At 39.2% G+C, this 21,837-nt stretch overlaps 1 protein-coding gene across 3 annotated transcripts in view; it reads right to left on the bottom strand.

Moving 5' to 3' along the window:
* Positions 1-21,837, bottom strand: part of PIK3C2A (phosphatidylinositol-4-phosphate 3-kinase catalytic subunit type 2 alpha) — a 118,276-nt gene that overhangs the window by 78,480 nt on the left and 17,959 nt on the right. For 2 of the 3 annotated variants that reach the window (XM_028833601.2, XM_028833600.2), the window contains one exon: positions 2,340-3,469. In XM_028833601.2, coding sequence (XP_028689434.2) covers positions 2,340-3,404 — 1,065 coding nt within the window. In that variant the 5' untranslated portion in view covers positions 3,405-3,469. Of the gene's footprint in view, positions 1-2,339; positions 3,470-19,054; positions 19,176-21,837 lie in introns of all 3 variants that reach the window. The other variant, XM_077963183.1, reaches the window with a different exon arrangement.

The following is a 21,837-nucleotide window of genomic DNA, read 5'->3' as shown; positions in this document are numbered from 1 at the left end:
ACATATAGCCAATCTTGTTTAATCTATAAGCCCTCTAAACCCCAACACCTCACTTGATTTTATTACATTTTAAATTCTACAGTATATATCTCTAAATATGATTCATTTAATTAATTGCAATATCATTATTACACCAAAATATTAACAATAATTCCTTTTAACTTATTTACATCTCAATTTCCTCAACTGTAAAATAGGGATGGGTCATACTCTGGCCTCACAGGATTCTTGTGAGCTTTCTGTCTCAGTGATTAAAAAAAAATGTAGAAGAGTCCTTTGGCTTTGGCAACATATTGGTAAAAAATAATAATAAAGAGTTCAGTTTGAATACGTACAACATAGATAAAAATCATGTAAGTTCTTGCTTTCCGAATCCCAGTCTTGGAGCTGTGGACAGTAAATAACCCACCTACCCAGAAACCTCAACTTGCTTAAGATGATGACTACAATGCATCTGGAATGGTAATATCAGCTCAGCTGGGACAATCTATTTCTCTCAGTAGGTAAATGACTTTTCAACAATGGGAAGTTCAGAATTTAAGATATAAGGTAATTTATAAACATCTGTGTTAACTTCAAGACAATCTATCGTAGCTACAATGCATTCATTGTGGGGCTCTGCCTTCTACCAGTGCAAGGGTTGAGCCTAAGCTCAGCTCCCTACAAGACAAGGGGCTTCCTTTCCTTTGATAGCAAGACTAACTTTTCAGAGCCCCAATGTCTTTCTCCAGGTTCAAGGGAGTTGCCCTTCCCAAACAACTCTAAACAGTTGACATCTTAAATCCAGACTACATCTCAAATCCTGACTCCAGGCACTAAACAAGGAATTCGTTTCTCTCATGAGAAACCTATAAAATAGAGACCCACAGCTAGGAAGTCATCTGCCTGTTAGAAATTGATCCGAATATGAATCCAGCAGTGACCTGGACCCTGCAGGATGGGAAGATCAGGGGGACCAGTGCCTTCCCCCCCCCACCCCTATTTTTTGAGATAGGGTCTTGCTCTGTCGCCCAGGCTCGAGTACAGTGGTGCAATCATGGCTCACAGCAGCCTCAACCTCGTGGTCTCACATGATCCTCCTACCTCAGCCTCCCAAGTAGCTGGGACCACAGGAGTATGCCATCATGCCCGGCTAAATTTTTTTATAATTGTGGTAGAGACAGGTTCTCATTATGTTGCCCAGGCTGGTCTCAAAGTCCTGGGCTCAAGTGATCCTCCCACCTTAGTCTTCCAAAGTGCTGGGATTACAAGCGTGTCATCATGCTGTCTAAACCTTCTTAACACCTATTTCTCTTCTTTCCAGACATCCAAATGGTTTTGTTTAAAGTCAACAATTCGGCCAGGCGTGGTGGTTCACGCCTATAATCCCAGCACATTGGGAGGCCGAGGTGGGCTGATCACCTAAGGTCAGGAGTTCGAGACCAGCCTGATCAACATGGAGAAACTCTGTCTCTACTAAAAATACAAAATCAGCCGGTGTAGAGACACATGCTGTAATCCCAGCTACTTAGGAAGCTGAGGCAGGAGAATCGCTTGAACCTGGGAGGTGGAGGTTGCAGTGAGCCAGATTGCACCATGCACTCCAGACTGGGCAACAAAAGCAAAACTCGGTCTCAAAATAATAATAAATAAAGTCAACAATTCAGCATAAACCGATCCAAATCATGCAAAATCCATCCCTCCTTCCCCATCTAAATGCTAGTTAACTCCCAATGACAAAATAGTAGACAGGTGCTGATCTAATTAGCTGAATGATATAATTCACACTAAAGTGAGAATGAGGCTTAAACATTCCCAGGTTACACAGATAGAAGAGCAAAACACAAATCTGCAATGGTAATATTTCATTCTTCACTTTTATCGATAAAAGTGTTTAAAGGGAGAGTCCTTTAAGTTGCTCTTCTCTCTCTGGGGTTATTTTTTCATTCATTGATTCATGGTTAAAAACAACAAAACAAAATGCATGAGAATTTCCATAATGGGACTAAAAATAAAAATTCCTTACCTGCGTTAAAAAAAATAAAAGGAATAAGGAAGAGAAAGAAGGGATCATATGTAATGAGGAGACATGGTCAGACAAATTTAAAATATCTTAAATGCCTCTCAGTGACAGCCAGATCCTTCATTAGAGGCTTTTTATTTACAATCCTGGAAAAATATTAATAGCAAGCAATTTTTCAATTGGCCTAATCACATTTAATCCTTTGCCACACAAACAAAGCACACTTGAGAGCAAAGAAAAAATTCAAAATGAAAAATTTTTTTTTCTTAACAAATTACGTACACAAATATGAACTCTGTTATACTAAATTTCAAAAGTTAGTAAGAAAAGACTATACCTGAAATATATGGCCCTGGGCTTTTGCAAGCTGAGTTGTTCGAATATTTAAAGACTGGCTTCTTGTTACAGTTGCCACAGAAAGGGATTTTCCATTCACCTTTCTTTCAAGATGACAATTTGCTGGCAATCTCTCTTCAAGAAGAACAGCATCCCAAGGATCCTTTGCTAGCAAACTTGAAATATTTTTCTCTTCTTCATGGTCTAATACCTCCACGTTATCCACCTTAGGCTTACTTAGAGGATCCAAATCTAACCAGTCAAATTTACTGATATCCTTAGACTTGGGAGATACCTGTAGACTGCTGACTTTTGAATCTGTTATCTCCAAATCAGTCCTTGCTTTCCCATTTTTTAAAAATTCTGATGTACTAGCTATTTTGTCAAATAGTTTTGCCATGTCAGGACTGACTACTGGACGATAGATAGGTAAGCTTCCTTGTGGATGAAAGGGTGTGGCAGGTGTCAAAGGATATGAGAAATATGGAGATTGTCCCGGAAGACTTAAATATATAGGTTCTGTAGATGGAAAAGTGGGCATTCTTGGATTGAAGCCATTTTGGAATGCAGCCTGTTTACTGTAAGTAGAAGGATAAATAGAAGGTAAAGTATAAGTGGAAGGCCCAGATAATCCAGGTGGCCACTGTCCTCTCTGAATAGTAGGTCTAAAATAGAGCTGTGCTGAAAAGGAAGGGCTCAGAACAGGAGTAGCTGGTAATACAGGTGTTTTTCTAGTCTCAAAACTGTCATCCAGCAATAGTTTCTCAAGTTCAGCTTGGGTGAGCTTTTCTACATCAATATCTAATGCTCTTTTTTGGGAATCTGATTCGGGAAACACCATGAGATCACAATCCTGTTTATTATTAACCTGTGCTTTTTTTCTGGTGCTGCTTGACAACTCAAAGCCTCTCTGATTGTCAGTCACTTGCCTATCCTTTTGCAGTTTTGCTAAAGCTTCTGCTTCCATCTGTAATGCTTCTTCTTTGTCCACATCTTTTGCTCTTGTTGGTTCCGGATGTGAAGATGGACATTCTTTAAATCCGCTGTTGCTGGATATCTGAGCCATGTCCACCAAAAAGATCAAACCTTCCTTCCTCTATTTTTTTCTTGTAGCTTCCAAAATAGCAAGAGCTATACATAAAAATAAACATAACACTCAATTAGATTTATAAACATAAATATATTTTGTTTGCAACCTACCCCATATGATATAGGACTTAAAGCCACTTAGAAAAATACACTATAAAATAAACAAAAACAGTTGGATGAAATCCGGGTGAAGGAACACTTAACACCTTATACACTGTTGGGTTACAGAAGATGTTCAGATACACATTACTTTAACCCCATTTCCTGACCCAACTGGAAAGCTGGCACAGTAAATTAACTTTCATTTTAGTAGTCACAATGGCTGCCATTCACCAGTGGTACTTCTGGCAGAATTCTTAGCATGAAATGACTTAAGAGCTAGTCACATATTTTCAAAAGTTCAGACAGGGTTTACCGATATGCAGAAATAGCAAGTCAAAATGGTTTTTGATCTTTTGCTATTTGTTAAATTGCTCAAAAGCCAATTAGCAATAAAAACATCCAATACCTGGCTAATAAAATAGGAAACTATTATTTTATCAAAATACTATGTGCAAAACTGATTAAGGTTTAATAATCTTCCAGAAATATTAAAAATGTATAATGTAACATGGATTTGAATAATAAGACAAAAGTGTTAAGGCTTATTAGAAGTTCTGAGGTAATATTTCACTCAAAGATTAAATTACAGCTGAATTGGTCATATAGTTTTAATTACATTTCTATTCTGATTATCTGCAGTTAAATCAATAGTTATAATACCAAAATTTCTCCTTTTCAAAATCCTTAAATATTTTTATTCATGAAAAGATAAGAAGATTACTTTGTCATAGATTAGCTTACAAAAATTTATACTCCTCTATTTAAGACAAACACTTAATTCAGACCAAGATTACCCTGTGAAGCAGTATGACCAACTGAAAGGTTGCTTAGCTACTCTGTAACACAGAGCACATTTCCTCCTTCTAAACAATATGATAAAAGGGTTAAATATGGATTCTGGAGTCACATCACCTTAGTTTAAGAAGGTGACCGGCCAGGCGCAGTGGCTTACACCTGTAATCCCAGTATTTTGGGAGGCCAAGGTGGGCGGATCACGAGGTCAGCCGATCGAGACCACCCTGGCTAACACAGTGAAACCCCGTCTCTACTAAAAATACAAAAAATTAGCCGGGCGTGGTGGCAGGCGCCTATAGTCCCAGCTACTCAGGAGGCTGAGGCAGGAGAATGGCATGAACCTGGGAGGCAGAGCTTGCAGTGAGCTGAGATCCTGCCACTGCATTCCAGCCTGGGCAACAGAGCGAGACTCCATCTCAAAAAAAATAAATAGAAGGTATACAACCTTGGGCAAATGAAAACTTTTCTGTATGTCTTACTTTCCTAATTTTTTAAATAAAAAAGTATCAATCTAAATTAGTATACAAACTAAATGAAATAATACACATAAAAGTGCTTATCATTGGCTTTGGGCATAAGCATTAAATAAATGGTACATATTATTAATCTAATCTGGTTTGTGATACATCTAGTTTAAATACCTAGAAAGCAAGAGAGCTCCTGTTTACATTCTATGGTCTTTCTTTCTAGCAAACACAGTGCTCGTCTACCATATATGCTCAATATATGCGTGATGCAAGGAAGTAGGAAAAAAACAAAATAAACTCTAATATAATACAAACAAAAATCGAAGTGTTGAGGTAATACTACACAAACAAAAAAAAATTAGTGAGGAGGTCATGAAGAAAGAAGAATTCAAAGAATGTTCTTGGAATGTTCTTGGGGGGTATTATTTTGCAATCCTTCATACAATTATTTTCCCTTCTGTGGTAGACTACAAAGCATGGGCACAATGTATATTTAAAATATGCACACTTTACTGTATGTAAACTTTATATCAAAAGAAAATGCTGTAAATATTGAACTCTTGTTAAATATGCACAAAGTACTTAGAGGAAAGTACTAATGTCTACAATTTGTTGTTCTTGACGTTTAGAGATGCGGGGGTGTGTTTCACTATGTTACCCAGGCTGGTCTTGAACTCCTGGCCTCAAGCGAGCCTCCTGCCTCAGCTGGGATTACAGGCATGATCCACTGTGCCTCGCTCTTACAATTTACTTTGAAATGCATTTTTTTAAAAGATGAATTAATGGACAGCAGAATAGATGGATAAATATGTGATTAGACAGATTGGTGTGAACCCGGGGGGGCGAAGCTTGAAGAGAGCAGAGATCGCGCCACTGCACTCCAGCCTGGGTGACAGAGCGAGACTCTGTCTCAAAAAAAAAGAAAAATGTTTATAGTAGAATCTAGGTGATACAAATATGAGTGTTCACTTTGAAATTCTTTTAACTTGGTTGCCAAGACTGAAAATTTTCAAAATAAAAGGCTAGGTAGTAGGGAACAAGAGGAGCACAAATTCCTCCCATTTCAACACATACTCCCATGATTTTGTTGCTCCTCCCATAAAGAGGAGGACACTATTTCTTTACTCTCTTGAGCTGAGCAGGCCTTGTGACTTGGCTTTTACCAATGAAATGGAAGTGACACTGTGGGAATAGGAGTTCCAAATCTAGGTCCTAAAAGGCTTTACTACTTCAGTTCTTTGTCTCTTGAAATGCAGCCACTGCTATGTGAATGCTCACTGTGGATGACAGGGGCCAGCTAACAGCCAGCACAAACCACCAAACACGTGATCTTAGACCAAACATGGATCTTAGACCATCCATCCACGCTCCAGATGACCACAATTCCATGAGTGACCAAAGGTGAGACCAGCAGAAGAAACCACCAAGCTGAGCTAAAGTCAAATTGATAACCTACAGAATCATTTTGGAATGATCTGCTATATAGCAATAGATAACGGATAAACTTTTTCTTATTACTTTTAGAAAACAAAGTGCAAGCCACTTTACTATTTAGCAACAAACTTCTGTTTTAACTTCCACCACCACCTTCCTCAACTTATCCTCAGGGAACAAATGGTTTTCTTTTCCTTTCTAAGGAGACCTCCTCCATGTGTATCCTTAACGCCACTGAATTCCCCTCCACTTCTTCATCAATGATTACCTCCTTTGCATTGTTAACTTATTTACTTGCTTAGGGTCCTGTGCCACAAAAATGCTTAAGTTTTCTCCATATTGAAGGGGGGGGGGGAATCTTAACATTCCCCTTTAGATTCCAGAAGCTTCCATTTTAATTTTCTTTTTTCAATGCCATACTTCTCCAATGAGTGACCTAGAAAATCTTTTCTTTACACATCCTGCCTTGGAAAAACTCTACTTGTACTTCAGGGCCCAGTTCAAATACTGTCTCCTCTCTTTAGCTTTCCCTAAGCAGCTCTTATCAGAATTCATCTTTTTAGATTAACCAAAACATTTTTATCACAGCTTTCTCTTCTTCACTTCTGTAGACCTTTTGCTGTTTTTGCCTATCAACATCTTTGCTTCTCGTTGTTGAACCTACAGCTTCCATTTTGGAGACTGATCTCCCTTTATCCCACATAGTTAAAATAGAACTGGCCATCTCTACCCTTGTCCCCCACCCCCATCCACTCCAGAGGATCCAAATCTGGCCCATCAGAGTTAACTCCTGGACTTCTGCTGAAACTATTTGGAAAGAAAGCTCTTCTTTGAGCTTACTAAACTCAGATGTAAGCCTGGCCCTGGTGTGGCCGTCTTTGTCGCCACTTGAGGAGATACTGCCTAAGAATGAATCCAATCCAGAGGAAAGCAGAGCTAAGATAAAACGAAGAAAGACAGATTCTGGCTAATATTACATTAAGCATCTGGATCCAACCAAGCCCAAAGCCAGCCTTTCATTTATGTAAGCCAGTAAGTCTCCTTTTTTGCTTAAGCCAGTTTAAAATAAGCTTCTGCCATAACAAAAAATGTCCTGATGAACACAGAATCTGTGAATCTATGTGTCTACACCCAACAGACTAAAATAAGCTTAAGTGCAAAGGCCTACTTGTTTATTTTTGGAGTTCCCCATAACATTTAAAAGTACCTTGCTTAATGAATGAAAACTTAATTTACTGAACATGTGGGGTTTGTTTGTTTGTTTAGATAGAGTCTCATTCTGTTGCTCAGACTGGAGTGCAGTGGCACAGTCTCGGCTCACTGCAACCTCTGCCTCCTGGGTTCAAGCAATTCTCCTGCCTCAGCCTCCCGAGTAGCTGGGATTACAGGCGCCTGCCACCACACCTGGCTAATTTTTGTATTATTAGTAGAGACTAAAAAGTTTAGTGGAGACTAATAGCATTTTGCCATGTTGGCCAGGCTGGTCTTGAACTCCTGACCACAAGTGATCCGCCTGCCTCAGCCTCCCAAAGTGCTGGGATTACAGGCGTGAGCAACCTCAGCTGGCTGAACATGTGTTTTAACAAGAGGGAATGAGGGCTATTGGACAGTCTTAAAGAAGGCATTTCCAATGGCACAAGAGGATGGATATATGGTAGGAAAAACAAAACAAGTGTAATCACCTATCGTGGAACACCAAAGTATACTGCCTATTTTTCATAAAATCAGATGTATTAAAACAAAATAGCAGCCACGCACAGTGGCTCACGCCTGTAATCCCAGCACTTTGGGAGGCCAAGGCAGGTGGATCACCTGAGGTCAGGAGTTCAAGACCAGCCTGGCCAACATGGTGAAACCCCGTCTCTACTAAAAATACAGAATTTAGCTGGGTGTGGTGGCATGCACCTGTAATGCCAGCAACTCAGGAGGCTGAGGCAGAAGAACCCTTGAATCCAGGAGGCAGAGGTGGCAGTGAGCCAAGGTCACCATTGCACTCCAGCCTGGGCAACAAGAGCGAAACTCTGTCTCAAAAAACACAATACAACAAAACAAAACAAAATAACACAATAGCATTTTACAAAGAGAAAGGCTACTTAGATATAATTCATCTTCCACAAGCATAATGTCAATTTGTTATTTAAGTAGTCTCCTTGTTGCCACATTTGGTAATGAACAATGCAGCATTATTCTGAAAGAAGGATCTAGATTTTTTAAAATTAGTTTACAATAGTTTATTCACTGGAGAATACACTTGTTCTAAGTATTTCAAATGAATGTTAACTCTCATTTACTGATAAAAGTATAAAATTAATCATTTGAAATATATTTTAATAGTGAGTATGGGTTTTTCTCACATCACCAATTGATTTGCTTGCCCTGTTTCTAGTACTAACAACCAAAGTAGTACATGCTAAAGTAAATTCAACTCTAAGTAGTAAAAGTGAGCTGAATGCTACCAGCTAAGTTACCATATTTTAGTTTTCCAAGAGGTTATCATGCATGTATACTAAAATGGCAATAAAAGAACTTAACAGTTTGTCCAAAAGTAACCCTGTGCTTCAGCTATTTTTCTGGGGCTGCTGCATTGACATGCTCCATTTATTTTTTAAAATAAAACTTCATTTGATGACAAACATTTAGCAGGAAATAATTTCCTACATCCTAATTCAAAATGAAAACTTCAATGCTAATGTCCCCTTAATTCAAGCTGAGAAAGACAATATAACTAGTATTTGAATGAGGCCTACAAATCATCTGCCAAAATTTTCTCAACATAAAGTAACCCAGTGAAGATCACAAGGCTGTAGCTACTTTAAAATTCTTCAAAAGTGGGTAATTAAACTATTGAGTTAAACGTTTGGACACCATTTGCATATCCCAAAACAGAAGAATTAATTTAAAAGTTCTTGGCTTCTTCTGTGTTAGACAGTCATTTACAATTTAAATTTAAACCCCAGAAAACAGAAAAAAGCAAGTCGGTGCTGCTACCCATCTAAATGTTTTCCTGATCTTAAAATTTCAAGACAACTAAGAAAACTAAAAAAGAATTATTTGAGTTGAACAACACAGATATTTGTCCTCCCAAATGAATATAAAGCTTAAAGTAAAATAAATTATGGTACTTCCATGGAACTGAATTTTTTTTTTTTTTTTTTGAGACAGAGTCTTGCTCTGTCGCCCAGGCTGGAGTGTGGTGGCGCGATCTCGGTTCACTGCAACTTCCACCTCCCAGATTCAAAGGATTCTCCTGCCTCAGCCTCCTGAGTAGCTAGGATTACAGGTGCCCACCACCATGCCAGCTAATTTATATATATATATGTATATATATATTTTTTAGTAGAGATGGGATTTCACCGTGTTGGCCAGGCTAGTCTCAAACCCCTGACCTCAGGTGATTCACCTGCCTCAGCCTCCCAAAGTGCTGAGATTACAGGCGTGAGCCACCGAGCCCAGCCAGAACTGAATATTATACCACCATTAAAAATAAAATCATGGGCTGGGCGAGGTGACTCTTAAACTTTGGGAGGCTGAGGTAGGAGGATTGCTTGAGCCCATGGGTACCAGACCAGCCTGGGCAACATAGTCAGACCCCTCTCTACAAATAAATAAATAGATAAATTTTAAAAATTAAAAAAAAAAAAAAAAGATTATGGGCTGAGTATGGCAGCTCAGGCCTATGATCCCAGCACTTTGAGGCTTTGACAGGCCAAAGCAGGAGCATCACTTAAGGTCAAGAGTTCAAAACCAGCCTGGGCAACATAGCAAGACCCCTATCTCTACAAATAAAAGTTATTTGGATGTGTTGGAATATGCCTGTAGTCTCAGCTAGTCAGGAGACTGAGGTGGGAGGAACACTTGAGCCCAGGTGTTCAAGGTTACAGTGAGCTATGATTGTGTCACTGCACTCCAGTCCGGGGGACAGAATGAGACTCTGTCTCTAAAAAATAAAACAAAAACCAAACCAAAATAAAATAATTACGACTGCAGTAACCATGGAAAGTATTTGATAAAACTGTAGCAAATATCTGCATATCTCTATCTATGCAGAGAGATATATAGACACTATATGCCAAACACTGCTTTAAGCAATGCATTAACTAATTTAATCCTCACGAATTTTATAAAGTAGCTATTAGTATCCTTAGTATACAAATGAAGAAATTTAAGCATACAAGTTATGTAATCTGCTCAGTCTCACAGCAGCTAGCAAGTGATGAAATCAGGACTCAAATTCAGGCAGAACTAATTCTCCACAATGTACTTTAAAGTTATCTGAGTAAGTGTCTAAATTACTATAATCTATCCACTATAAATATCAACTTTCATCTTCAATCATAGCGTTATTTTAATAAATTTGTTTCTTTTAATTATATCATGAGGTAATTAATACTGTTATTTAGTTATAACACGTACCAGCCGGGCGTGGTGGCTCACGCCTGTAATCCCAGCACTTTGGGAGGCCGAGACTGGTGGATCACAAGGTCAGGAGATCAAGACCATCCTGGCTAACATGGTGAAACCCCATCTCTATTAAAAATACAAACAATTAGCCAGGCGTGGTGGCGGGGCGCCTGTAGTCCCAGCTACTTGGGAAGCTGAGGCAGGAGGATGGCGTGAACCCGGGAGGCGGAGCTTGCAGTGAGCCAAGATCGCGCCACTGCACTCCAGCCTAGGTGACAGAGCGAGACTCTGTCTCAAAAATAAAAATAAAAATAAAAATAACATGTACCAATTTCTCAGTTAATTTATTATCACCAGATGACTAGCAAATTTGTAATTTCACTGAGGGCAAGAACTTTTTTTCATCGTCTACTCTCAAACTTCTAATGCAGTTGAATGAATGCATCAATGACTAGAGAACATAAAACACCATTCCTTTTATCAAAGAGAAGCTCAAATTCTGAAATAGGAAAAAAAAGGCTAAAATGACTTATTTATTAATAATTCAAACTTTACTAAAAAATAACATGGTTGAGTTTAGAATAAACAGGTGGGGTGGGGGAGCAGATTATCTTAAAAACTAGGAGGGAGATGGTAATAGAAAACTAAAAGTAAAAGTTGTTCCATTTCTGTTAAAAGGAAAAACCCCAGTACATGACAAGATAATATTCTCCTAACTCTACTGATTCATGGAAGGAAAAAACGTCATCTGATGAAAGAAAGCAAGTATTCTGGTGTTGGGAACTATAAAAATCTGTCACAAAGACAAAAATAAAAGAATGTCCAGGTATTCGATGTGATTAGGTTAGAGTAACACTGTCCAAAAGAAACAGAAAGAGGCCGAGAGCGATGGCTCATGCCTGTATTCCCAGCACTTTGGGAGGCCAAGGCAGATGGATCACCTGAGGACAGGAGTTTGAGACCAGTATGGCCAATATGGTGAAACCTTGTCTCTACTGAAAATACAAAAATTAGCTAGGCATCGTGGTGGGTGTCTGTAATCCCAGCTACTCCCAAGGCTGAGGCAGGAGAACTGCTTGAACCCTGGAGGTGCATGTTGCAGTGAGTCAAGATCACGCCACTGCACTCCAGCCTGGGCAACAGAGTGAGACTCCATCTCAAAAAAAAAAAAAAAAAAAGAAAAGAAAAAAATGAATGCCACATATAAAAGTTTCTACAGCTACATTAATTAAAAAAAAAAGATATTTAATCTAATATATGAAAAATATTGTCACTTTAACAGGTAATATAAAATATGAATGAAATATTTCATGGTTTTAAAAAACACGAATCCTTGAAATCTGGTGTATATTATGCATTAGCACATCTCAATTTGGACTAGTTACATTTCAAGTGCTCAGCAGCCAAAGGTATCTAGTGAACAGTGCAAGGTTAAGAGTTTATGAAGAGAGAAACAGGAACAAAAAAACATGGTGAACAAGTATGTTTGCTTTCTGGGTGGTAAGGAAAAATGTATCTTCTCAACAGTCATCTCTTTCCACATGCCAAAAAATATCTCAAATTCCTGTTATTCTGGGGGAGAACAAAATTTTCTTTTTATTTTTTTAAGTCCCACAGATAACTTACTGTCTTTATTTATTTATTTATTATTTACTTTTTTTTGAGACAGAGTCTTGTTCTGTTGCCCAGGCTGGAGTGCGGTGACACAATCTCAGTTCACTGTAACCTCCGCTTCCCAGCCTCCAGAGTAGCTGGGATTACAGGCGCTAGCCATCACACCTGGTTGATTTTTGTATTTTTAGTAGAGATGGGGTTTCACCATGTTGGTCAGGCTGGTCTCAAACTCCTGACCTCAGGTGATCCGCCTGTCTCAGCCTCCCAAAATGTTGGGATTACAGGTGTGAGCCACTGCACCTGGCCTATTTATTTATTTTGAAGACAGAGTCTAGCTCTGTTGCACAGGCTGAAGGGCAGCGGCTCGATCATAGCTCACTGTAACCTAGAACTCCTGGGCTCAAGCAATCCTTTTGCCTTAACCTCTCGAGTAGCTGGGACTACAGGCATGTACCACTACATCCAACTACTTTTTAAATTTTTTGTAGAGACAGGGTCTCACCATGTTGTCCAGGCTGGTCTCAAACTCCTGGCTCAAAGCAATCCTCTCACCTAGGCCTCCCAAAGCGCTGGGATTACTGGTGTACACCATTGTACCTGGCCAACCTATAGCCTTTAAATGAGGTCTTATCCTTTATAATTTTTTAATTTTTAAAGTATATACTTCCTAATTACCTTAATATTCTAGATTTAGAAAACTGTTAACAATTTAGAGAGAAACGTGTTCACAATCAACCACAAAGGATAAGTTACAAAAAGATTAAATGTTTAAAAATAGAGACAAGGTCTCACTCTATCACTGATGCTGGAGGGCAGTGACATCATCATAACTCACTGTAATCTCAAACTCCTAGAGGTTCAAGGGATCCTCCTGCCTCAGCCTCCCGAGCAGCTGAGATTACCAGTATAACCAGGCCCGGCTAATGTTTTCATTGTTTATAGAGACAGGGTCTGGCTATATTGCCCAGGCTGATCTCGAACTCCTAGTCCTAAGTGATCTTCTCACCTCAGCCTCTCAAATCACTGGGATTACAGTGTGAGCCACTGTCCTGGCTCTAAATAAGTGTAAAGAAATTGAATCGTGAAAACAAAAGACAACATAGAATTCCGTTGTAACCTCAGCATAAAGGCCTCCTAATATGACTCAAAATCTAGAAGCCACATGTGAAAGATTCAAGCACACAAACATCTTTTAAAATAACTTTTATTTGGCAAAAAAGCACCAGTGAATGTATTCATTTCCTCAGTAAATATTTATTGGGTGTATACTATGCATCAGGCACTGCTATAGGCAATGAAAACCAAAAATAAAAATAACTAAACCAAGCCTGGGCAACATGGTGAATCCATATCTCTATGGAAAAAAAAAATATATATATATAAATCAGCAGGGCGTGGTGGCACATGTTACTCTGGAGGCTGAGATGGGAAGACTGCTTGAGCCCAGGGGGTCGAGGCTGCAGTGAGCTATGATCGTGCCACTGTATTCCACCCTGGGCCACATAGCCAGACTCTCTGTCAGAAATAAATACATAAAAACAACAGAACCATAAAAAATGTCAATGAAAAGCAATAAACCAAGAAAAAATTTTTGCTATTCGTATCACAAAGAGCTAATCTTTCTAATACATTAAAAACAACTACTAGAAAAAAAAAAGGCTAGGTGTGGTGGCTCACACCTGTAATCCCAGCATTTGGTGTATATATATATATATACACACACACGATTTGATTCATACAAAGTTCAAAAACATGAAAAACTATTTTATTTAAGAATGCTTACATTATGGCAAAACTGTGAAGGAAATGATTATCACAGGTGGTGGTGCACGCCTGTATCCCAGCACCTTGGGAGGCCAAGGCAGGCGGATCACCTGGGGTCAGGAGTTCGAGACCAGCCTGACCAACATGGAGAAACCCCATCTCTACTAAAAATACAAAAAACTAGCCAGGTGTGGTGGCAGATGCTTGTAATCCCGGCTACTCGGGAGGCTGAGAAGGAGAATCGCTTTAACCTGGGAAATAGAGGTTGCAGTTAGCCAAGACCATGCCATTGTACTCCAGGCTGGGCAATAAGAGTGAAACTGTCTCAAAAAAAAAAAAAGTTAGAATAGTAGTTACTGATAGAGAAAGTTATAATCAGAAAAAAATATAGTGGGGACTTCGGGTACTAGCAATATTCTGCTTCCTAACCTAGTGACTGGTTACACAAGTGTTTATAATTATTTGTTAAGTAATCATATATGATTTATGCACTTTTCTGTGCATTACTTAACCATAAAGAATAATCTACTCTTGGCTGGGTGCAGTGACTCACAAAACACATTGGGAGGCTGAGACAAGAGGAGCCCAGGAGTTTGAGACCAGCTTGGGCAACATGGCAAAACCCCATCTCTACAAAAAATTTTAAAATTAGCTGGGCATAGTGGTGCACGCCTGTAGTCCCAGCTACTCTGGAGGCTGAGAGGTAGGAGGATCACTCGAGCCCAGAAAGGTGAGGCTGCAGTGAGTCAAGATCATTCACTGTACTTCAGCCTGGATAACAGAACAAGACCCTGCCTCAAAGAAAAAAAAAAAAAAAAAAGTTCAACTTGGAAAGTTTATTTTTTTAGTGATAACATTAAAAAATACAAATAAAAGCTATACTGTCTCCCTTTGATCTGCCAATCTAGAGGCTAAATTAAGGAGACTGCCCTTACTCATTAAGAGATATGGGGAAAGGATAAGACTATAACAAACTTTATAAAATAGAGTTTCTCAAATGTTCATCATCTGTGAATTAATGAGCACTGCACATAACATGATCAATTTATGTAAAACATTCAGCGCATTTTTATTTATTTATTATTTATTTTTGAGACAGGTTCTCACTCTGTCACCAGGCTAAAGTGAAGTGGCATGATCACAGTTCACTGCAGCCTCGACCTCCCAGGCTCAGGTAATCCTCCCACCTCAGTCTCCAGAGTAGCTGGAACTACAGGCATGCACCACTATGCCCAGCTAAGTTTTGTAATTTTTGTAGAGATGAGGTTTTGCCATGCATGTTGCCTAGGCTGGTCTCAAACTCCTAAGTTCAAGCAATCCTCCTGCCTTGGCCTCCCAAAGTGCTGGGATTACAGACATGAGTCACCAAGCTTGGCCTCAATGTATTTTAAAACACAAGTAAAACATTAAAAAATGAATGCAGAAGTTCCCCCTTATCCATAGTTTCCCTTTTCAAGGTTTCAGTCACCCACAGTCAAAAGTGGTCCAAAAATATTAAATAGAAAATTCCAGATATCAACAATTCATAAGTCTTAAATAACTTTTATGAAAGTATACTGTTACAATTATTCTATTATTACTTATGGTTATTCTCTTACTGTGCCTAACTTAAATTAAACTTTATTGGTCAGGCACAGTGGCTCACACCTGTAATCCCAGAACTTTGGGAGGCCAAGGTGGGTGGATCACCTGAGGTCAGCAGTTCGAGACCAGCCTGGCCAACATGGTGAAACCCCGTCTCTACTAAAAATACAAAAATGAGTTAGGCGTGGTGTGGTGGCACACGTCTGTGATCCCAGCTTCTTGGGAGGCTGAGGCAGGAGAATCCCTTGAACCTGGGAGACAGAGGTTGCAGTGATCATGCCACTGCACTCCAGCCTGGGCAACAAAAAGAGACTCTGTCTCAAAAAAACCAAAAAAACAAAAAAACCCCCACTTTATCGTAAGTATGTACATACAGGAAAAAACAGTATAGTCATGTACCACATGACACTCCAGTCAACAGCAGACCATATATATGACAGTGGGCCCTCAGGATTATAATGGGCCAGGTGTGGTGGCTCACACCTATAGTCTCAGCACCCTCCCTTTGGAAGGTCGAGGATGGGGAATACTTAAACCCAGGAGTTTGAGACCAGCCTGAGTAACATAGTGAGAATCCTCCTAAAAAGAAAAAAAAAATTAGCCAGGCATGGTGGCACATGCCTGCAGTTCTAGCCACTCAATTTCAGCTCTTTGGGAGGCTGAAGTAGGAGACTCACTTGAAACCAGGAGTTTGAAGTTACAGTGAGTTATGATCATGCCACTGTACCTCTTGCCTGAGCACAGAGTAAGATCCTGTCTCTAAAAAAAAAAAAAAAAAAAGATTATAATGTTATAACAGAGATGAAAAACTCCTAGTAATGTTTCCTATATTTTTCATTGTTACTTTATAGTACACTCCTTCTATTTTAAAAAAAGAAAAAAAAAGTTAACGGTAAAACAGCCTCAAGTAGGTCCTTTTGGAGGTATTTCAGAAGATGGCATTGTTATCCTAGGAGATGACAGCTCCGTGCATGTTATTGCCCCTGAGGACTTCCAGTGAAACAAGATGTAGAGATGGAAAACAGCTACATTGATTATCCTGACCTTGTGTAGGCCTAGGCTACCACGTGTGTTTGTGTCTTAGTTTTTAACAAAAAAGTTTACAAAGTAAAAAATAATTAAAAATTTAAAAAATAGAAAATAGCCAGTTGTAGAATAAGGATATAAAGTATTTTTGTATAGCTGTACTATGTTCTTATATTACAAAAGGGTCAAAAGTTAAAAAAATAAAAATAAAAAGTGTATAAAGTAAAAAGGTTACAGTAAGCTAAGGTTAATTTATTACTAAAGAAAGAAAAACAGCTGGGGATGGTGGTTCATGCTTATAATCCCAGCAGTTTGGGTGGCCAAGAGGAGAGGATCCTTAAAGCCCAGGAGTTTGAGACCAGCCTGGGCAATGTAGCAAGAACACCTTCCTCAACTACAAAAAATTTAAAAAATAATTAGCCGAGTGTGGTAGCACACACCTACATTCCTAGCTACTCAGGAGGCTGAGGGAGGAGGATCATTTGAGCCTAGGAATTCCAGGCTGCAATAATTCCAGGCTGTGATCACACCATTGCACTAGCCTGGTCAACAGAGTGAGACTGTCTAAAAAAGATTTTTTTTTAATTAAAAAGAAAAATATATTTTTGCAAATATAGGATAGTATATGTACAGTGTTTATAAAATCTACAGTAGTATAATGTCCTAGGCCTTTGCATTCACTCACTATTCACTCATTGACTCACCCAGAGCAACTGCCAGTCCTGTAAGCTTCACTCATAGTTAAGTGCCCTACACAGGTGCATTTTAAAATCTTTTATACCATATTTTTACTATGCCTTTTCTATGTTTAGATATGCAAATACTTACCAATTGTTACAACTGCCTACAGTATTTAGTAACATGCTATAGTATGTACAGCATTTAATATACGTACAGCAATATGCCATAAGGTTTGTAGCCTAAGAGCAAAAGGCTATACTACATACCCTAGGTGTATAGATTACACCATCAAGATTTGTTTAAGTACTTGCTATGATATTCACACAATGACAAAATTGCTTACTGATGCATTTCTTAGAACATATCCTTGTCGTTAAGCAACATATGACTGTATATATAGGGTTTGGTACTATCCGAAGTTTTAGGCATCCACTGGTGATCTTGGAACATATCCTACCAAAGATAAGGTGGGAAAACTACTGTAGTAAGATAATATCTTACTGTAGTAAGATATTACAATCAGTGAGAGAAACGATTATACACTTTCATCATTTTATGCATATCTAGTAAATTTGCTTATTTCTATTATATTAGAAAATTCTAATTCAATTATAGCTTATCAGGAAGGCAACAATGTTTAGTGGTCACTATATCAGATACTTAACAGAAACTTACAGGCTCTATCTTCAAAATATTTCTGAACGTAAACATTCCTTCATTATGTTCTCAATATCATCCTAGACCAATTAATCATCACCTCTTGTTCTTTCCTGGATTATTGAAATAGCCTTCCCCAAACTGTTTCCCTGCTATATTTATAACCCCTCCATTCCTCACCTTCAGACTATCCTCATCACAGTAGCTGGAGTGATCTTGAAAAACCTAGAACCTGTCACTCCTCTGCACAGAATTTTCAACAGCTCCTAACTCATTCAGAGAAAAGGTACAATCTTTACAATGGCCCACCAGGCACACTAATATTTGGCCTCTCATTATCTCTCTCCTGTAACTCTGCACTGCTTCCGTCACACTGGCCCCCTTGTTCCTCAAACACCTTATGCTCCCAACTCACGGCCTTTGCTCTTCTGTTACCTCTGACTAGGCTGTTCTTCCCCTGAATCGCTGAATGGCTTAATCCCTTGCTTTCTTCAAGTCTTCATTGAGAAGGTGACACTTGTGTAAAGTCCTCCCTGATAACCGAGTTAAAACTACAATTTTCTCCAACTCCACTGCCTATCACCTTACCTTAATTTTCTCCTCAGCATTTACTACCATCTAGTATACTATATATTTACTTATTTATTTTGTTTATTGTCTGCATTTCCCCCTCTAGGCTATAAATTTCATGAAGCTGGGATTTATTTGTCTGGTTTACTGCTATAGTCCCAGCACTCTAGTCCTGGAATAACAAAGCTTTCATTCAAGTATTTGTTAAACAAATAGGTGAAATTAAATCTAATATGGAACAAAAATATCACATTCAAAATGAGTATTTTAACCTAAGAGATACAATAAAGAGATACAATAGATTTTTAACCCACTCTTGTTGCATTCATTTTTAAAGTATTTAGAAGCCATCTTAAATGTGCCAAATAATATGCCATCAATTTCTTCCTCTAAGAGAAGAAAATCCGTATGTATATCTCAGAATTGTTCTTCAGAGCCACAAGGCCCTTTTTAGTCAGACCAAAACACATTCCTATTTTGAAGTACTTGTGAGAAATACAGTTCATGTCTGCTTGGAGATAGAAATACCGACCTTGGCCGGGCACGGTGGCTGACGCCTATAATCCCAGCACTTTGGGAGGCCAAGGCGAGTGGTCAGGAGTTGAAGCCCAGCAGTTCAAGATCAGCCTGGACAACATACTGAAACCCCATCTCTATAAAAAATACAAAAATTAGCTGGGTGTGGTGGTGCGGGCCTGTAGTTCCAGCTACTCAGGAGGCTGAGGTGGGAAGATTGCTTGAGTCAGATCAAGGCTCCCTAGTGCTACTGCACTCCAGCATGGGTGATAGAGCAGATCCTGTCTCAAAAAAAAAAAAAAAAAAAAGAAAAAGAAAAAAGAAATACTGGCTTTGGGCTCAACAGAGCAATTTGGCTAGAGATAAATCTTTAGGCGTTATCTATGTGTACAGCTGAAGACCTGAAGTCATGGAAGTAGTTGAAGATTGCCCTGGGAGAATGTGTAGAGTGAAGATAAAAAAAGAAACAAGAAAAAAATCATGAGCGCCATTAGCACATGAAGACCGGTATCAAATGAATACAAGGAACAGAGTATCCTAAGGAGGAAATGGTTAATATTGTCAGAAACTACAGAAAGATGACATAGGATAAGGACTGGAAAAAAACACTAGGTCTAAGAACTCAGTGATGTTTACAATAATAGCTTTATTGAGATATAACTCAATATAAAAATTACACTTTTAAAGTATACTATTCAGTTGTTTTTAGTATATTCAGAGGTGTGTTATCATCACTACCACCAGGTTTCAGAATACATTCATCACCCCATAAAGAAACTCTGCACCCATTAGCAGTTTCTAATTGGCAGGGTTTCACATTTCCCCTAATATTAGTGATTTTAAAAGAAGACAGTTTTGGAGAAGTATGAAAAACTAAAAGTAAGGAATTATAAGTAACAAGAGTATATTATTCTTTCAGAGGGAACTAGGAGAGAGAGGTAGATAGGAGGAGGTGGTATCAGAATGGCTGTTTAAAATGGGGAAGGCCACAGACTGAAGGGAAGGATTCAGGGAAAAAGACTGAGACGCACAGAGACAGAAGATGCATACTCGCTCACAAACTGGATATAGTTGAATAGGATACTATCAGAAACACAGATAGAAAGGTTTTACTTGGAAAGGAAGAGACGCCTTAGGGGACTACGGTGATAAAAGTAAGAAACTACTAAGTCAATAACTAAAAATGAGGGACAGCTGGGAGCCAATGGTAGGAAGCAGATTTACTTTTTGCTAAATTTCAGTAGTTTTAAATTTTTCATCATTTGCATGTTTTACTACCTCAAAATAAAGATGATAAATACAGGGATTTTGGGCCGGGCATGGTGGCTCACACCTGTAATCCCAGCACTTTGGGAGGCCAAGGTGGATGGATCACTTGAGATCAGAAGTTCGAGACCAGCCTGGCCAACATGGTGAAACCCCATCTCTACTAAAAATACAAAAATTAGCCAAGCGTGGTGGTGCATGCCTATAATCTCAGCTACTCAGGAGTCTGAGGCAGGAGAATCACTTGAGCCCAGGAGGCGGAGATTGCAGTGAGCCGAGATCATGCACCACTACACTCCAGCCTGGGCGACAGAGTGAGACCCTGTCTCAAAAAAAAAAAAGAAAAAGAAATGTCACAGAACAGAGAACACACAAACACCTAATGAATTAAATTTCAGAAAGTGATTGCCCTTTAATAGGAGAGAGAGGCCCAATACTACTCTCTTCCCTGGTGCAGCAGCAGCAGGAGAAAATGTACTATAGACAGGGATAAGAAGAAACAAACCAGACTTTTAAGAAATTTTTAATGCCAAATGTAGGCTAGCATGACAGATTAAAATTCCAAGGCATGGTGGAGGTAAAGCTGAGTAGTCTAATGTGCTGGAATAAGAATTACAAGGAGCCCCAGACACGGAACCCATCTGTACCCATCTACCAACTCTCCTACAGATCTTCACTAAATACACAGGTAGTGCATTGAAAGCTGAAGACAGGTCAGAAGAACTGAAAGAGATCCCATTTGAAGTATACAGGCCTCCCTGAAGTACAAGGCAGTCATCTTCCAAAGGAGGCTGGCAAGTGAGCAGACAGAAATCCATCTGAGGTAATCTAAGCTTTCGGCTACCAAAGGCTGTGGAGGCAAGAACTGAGAAAAAGCCCTCCAAGGCATTCCAAGCCTTCACAGAATGTAAAACAGCTGCCCTCCTGAGGCAAGGGTAAGAGCAGCAAGGCAGAGATCTCCTGAGACACAAAAAGGCAAGAGGCACAATTAAAGAACAAAGAGAACCTCCCAGCGACCTAAAAAGCTGGCAGCTCAGCTGGCAAAACAGATCTCTGAAATCATATCAGTGCTTAGATCCCAAATCCTGCTGAGGAGAAAGTCATAATTCTGCCCCAAAGTATTTAGACCCAGTGGTAAACTGAATCAAACTACAGCTGCAACAAAGCACAGACTCATCTTACTCATCTTATAAATTAGACTTAATTTAGTGGCCAGACAGAATAAATGGCATTTTGGAGGTAAATATTAAGTAAAAAATAAGTAAACTTCAGGTTCTCCTTTGTTTTATAGAAGTTGTCTGGTATACAGGCCAGGTACGGCGGCTCACACCTGTAATCCTAGCACTATGGGAGGCCTAGGTAGGTGGATTACCTGAGGTCAGGAGTTCAAGACCAGCATGGCCAAGATGGTGAAACCCCATCTGTACTAAAAATACAAAAATACAAACATTAGCCGGGCGTGGTAGCACAGGCCTGTACTCCCAGAAACTCAGGAGACTGAGGCTGGAGAATTGCTTGAACTCGGGAGGCAGA

This window comes from Macaca mulatta, chromosome 14 (assembly GCF_049350105.2).
Source record: "Macaca mulatta isolate MMU2019108-1 chromosome 14, T2T-MMU8v2.0, whole genome shotgun sequence".
NCBI classification, from domain to species: Eukaryota; Metazoa; Chordata; class Mammalia; order Primates; family Cercopithecidae; genus Macaca; species Macaca mulatta.
Note: the sequence above shows the minus strand (reverse complement) of the source record. Positions and strands in the feature narration are given on the sequence as shown.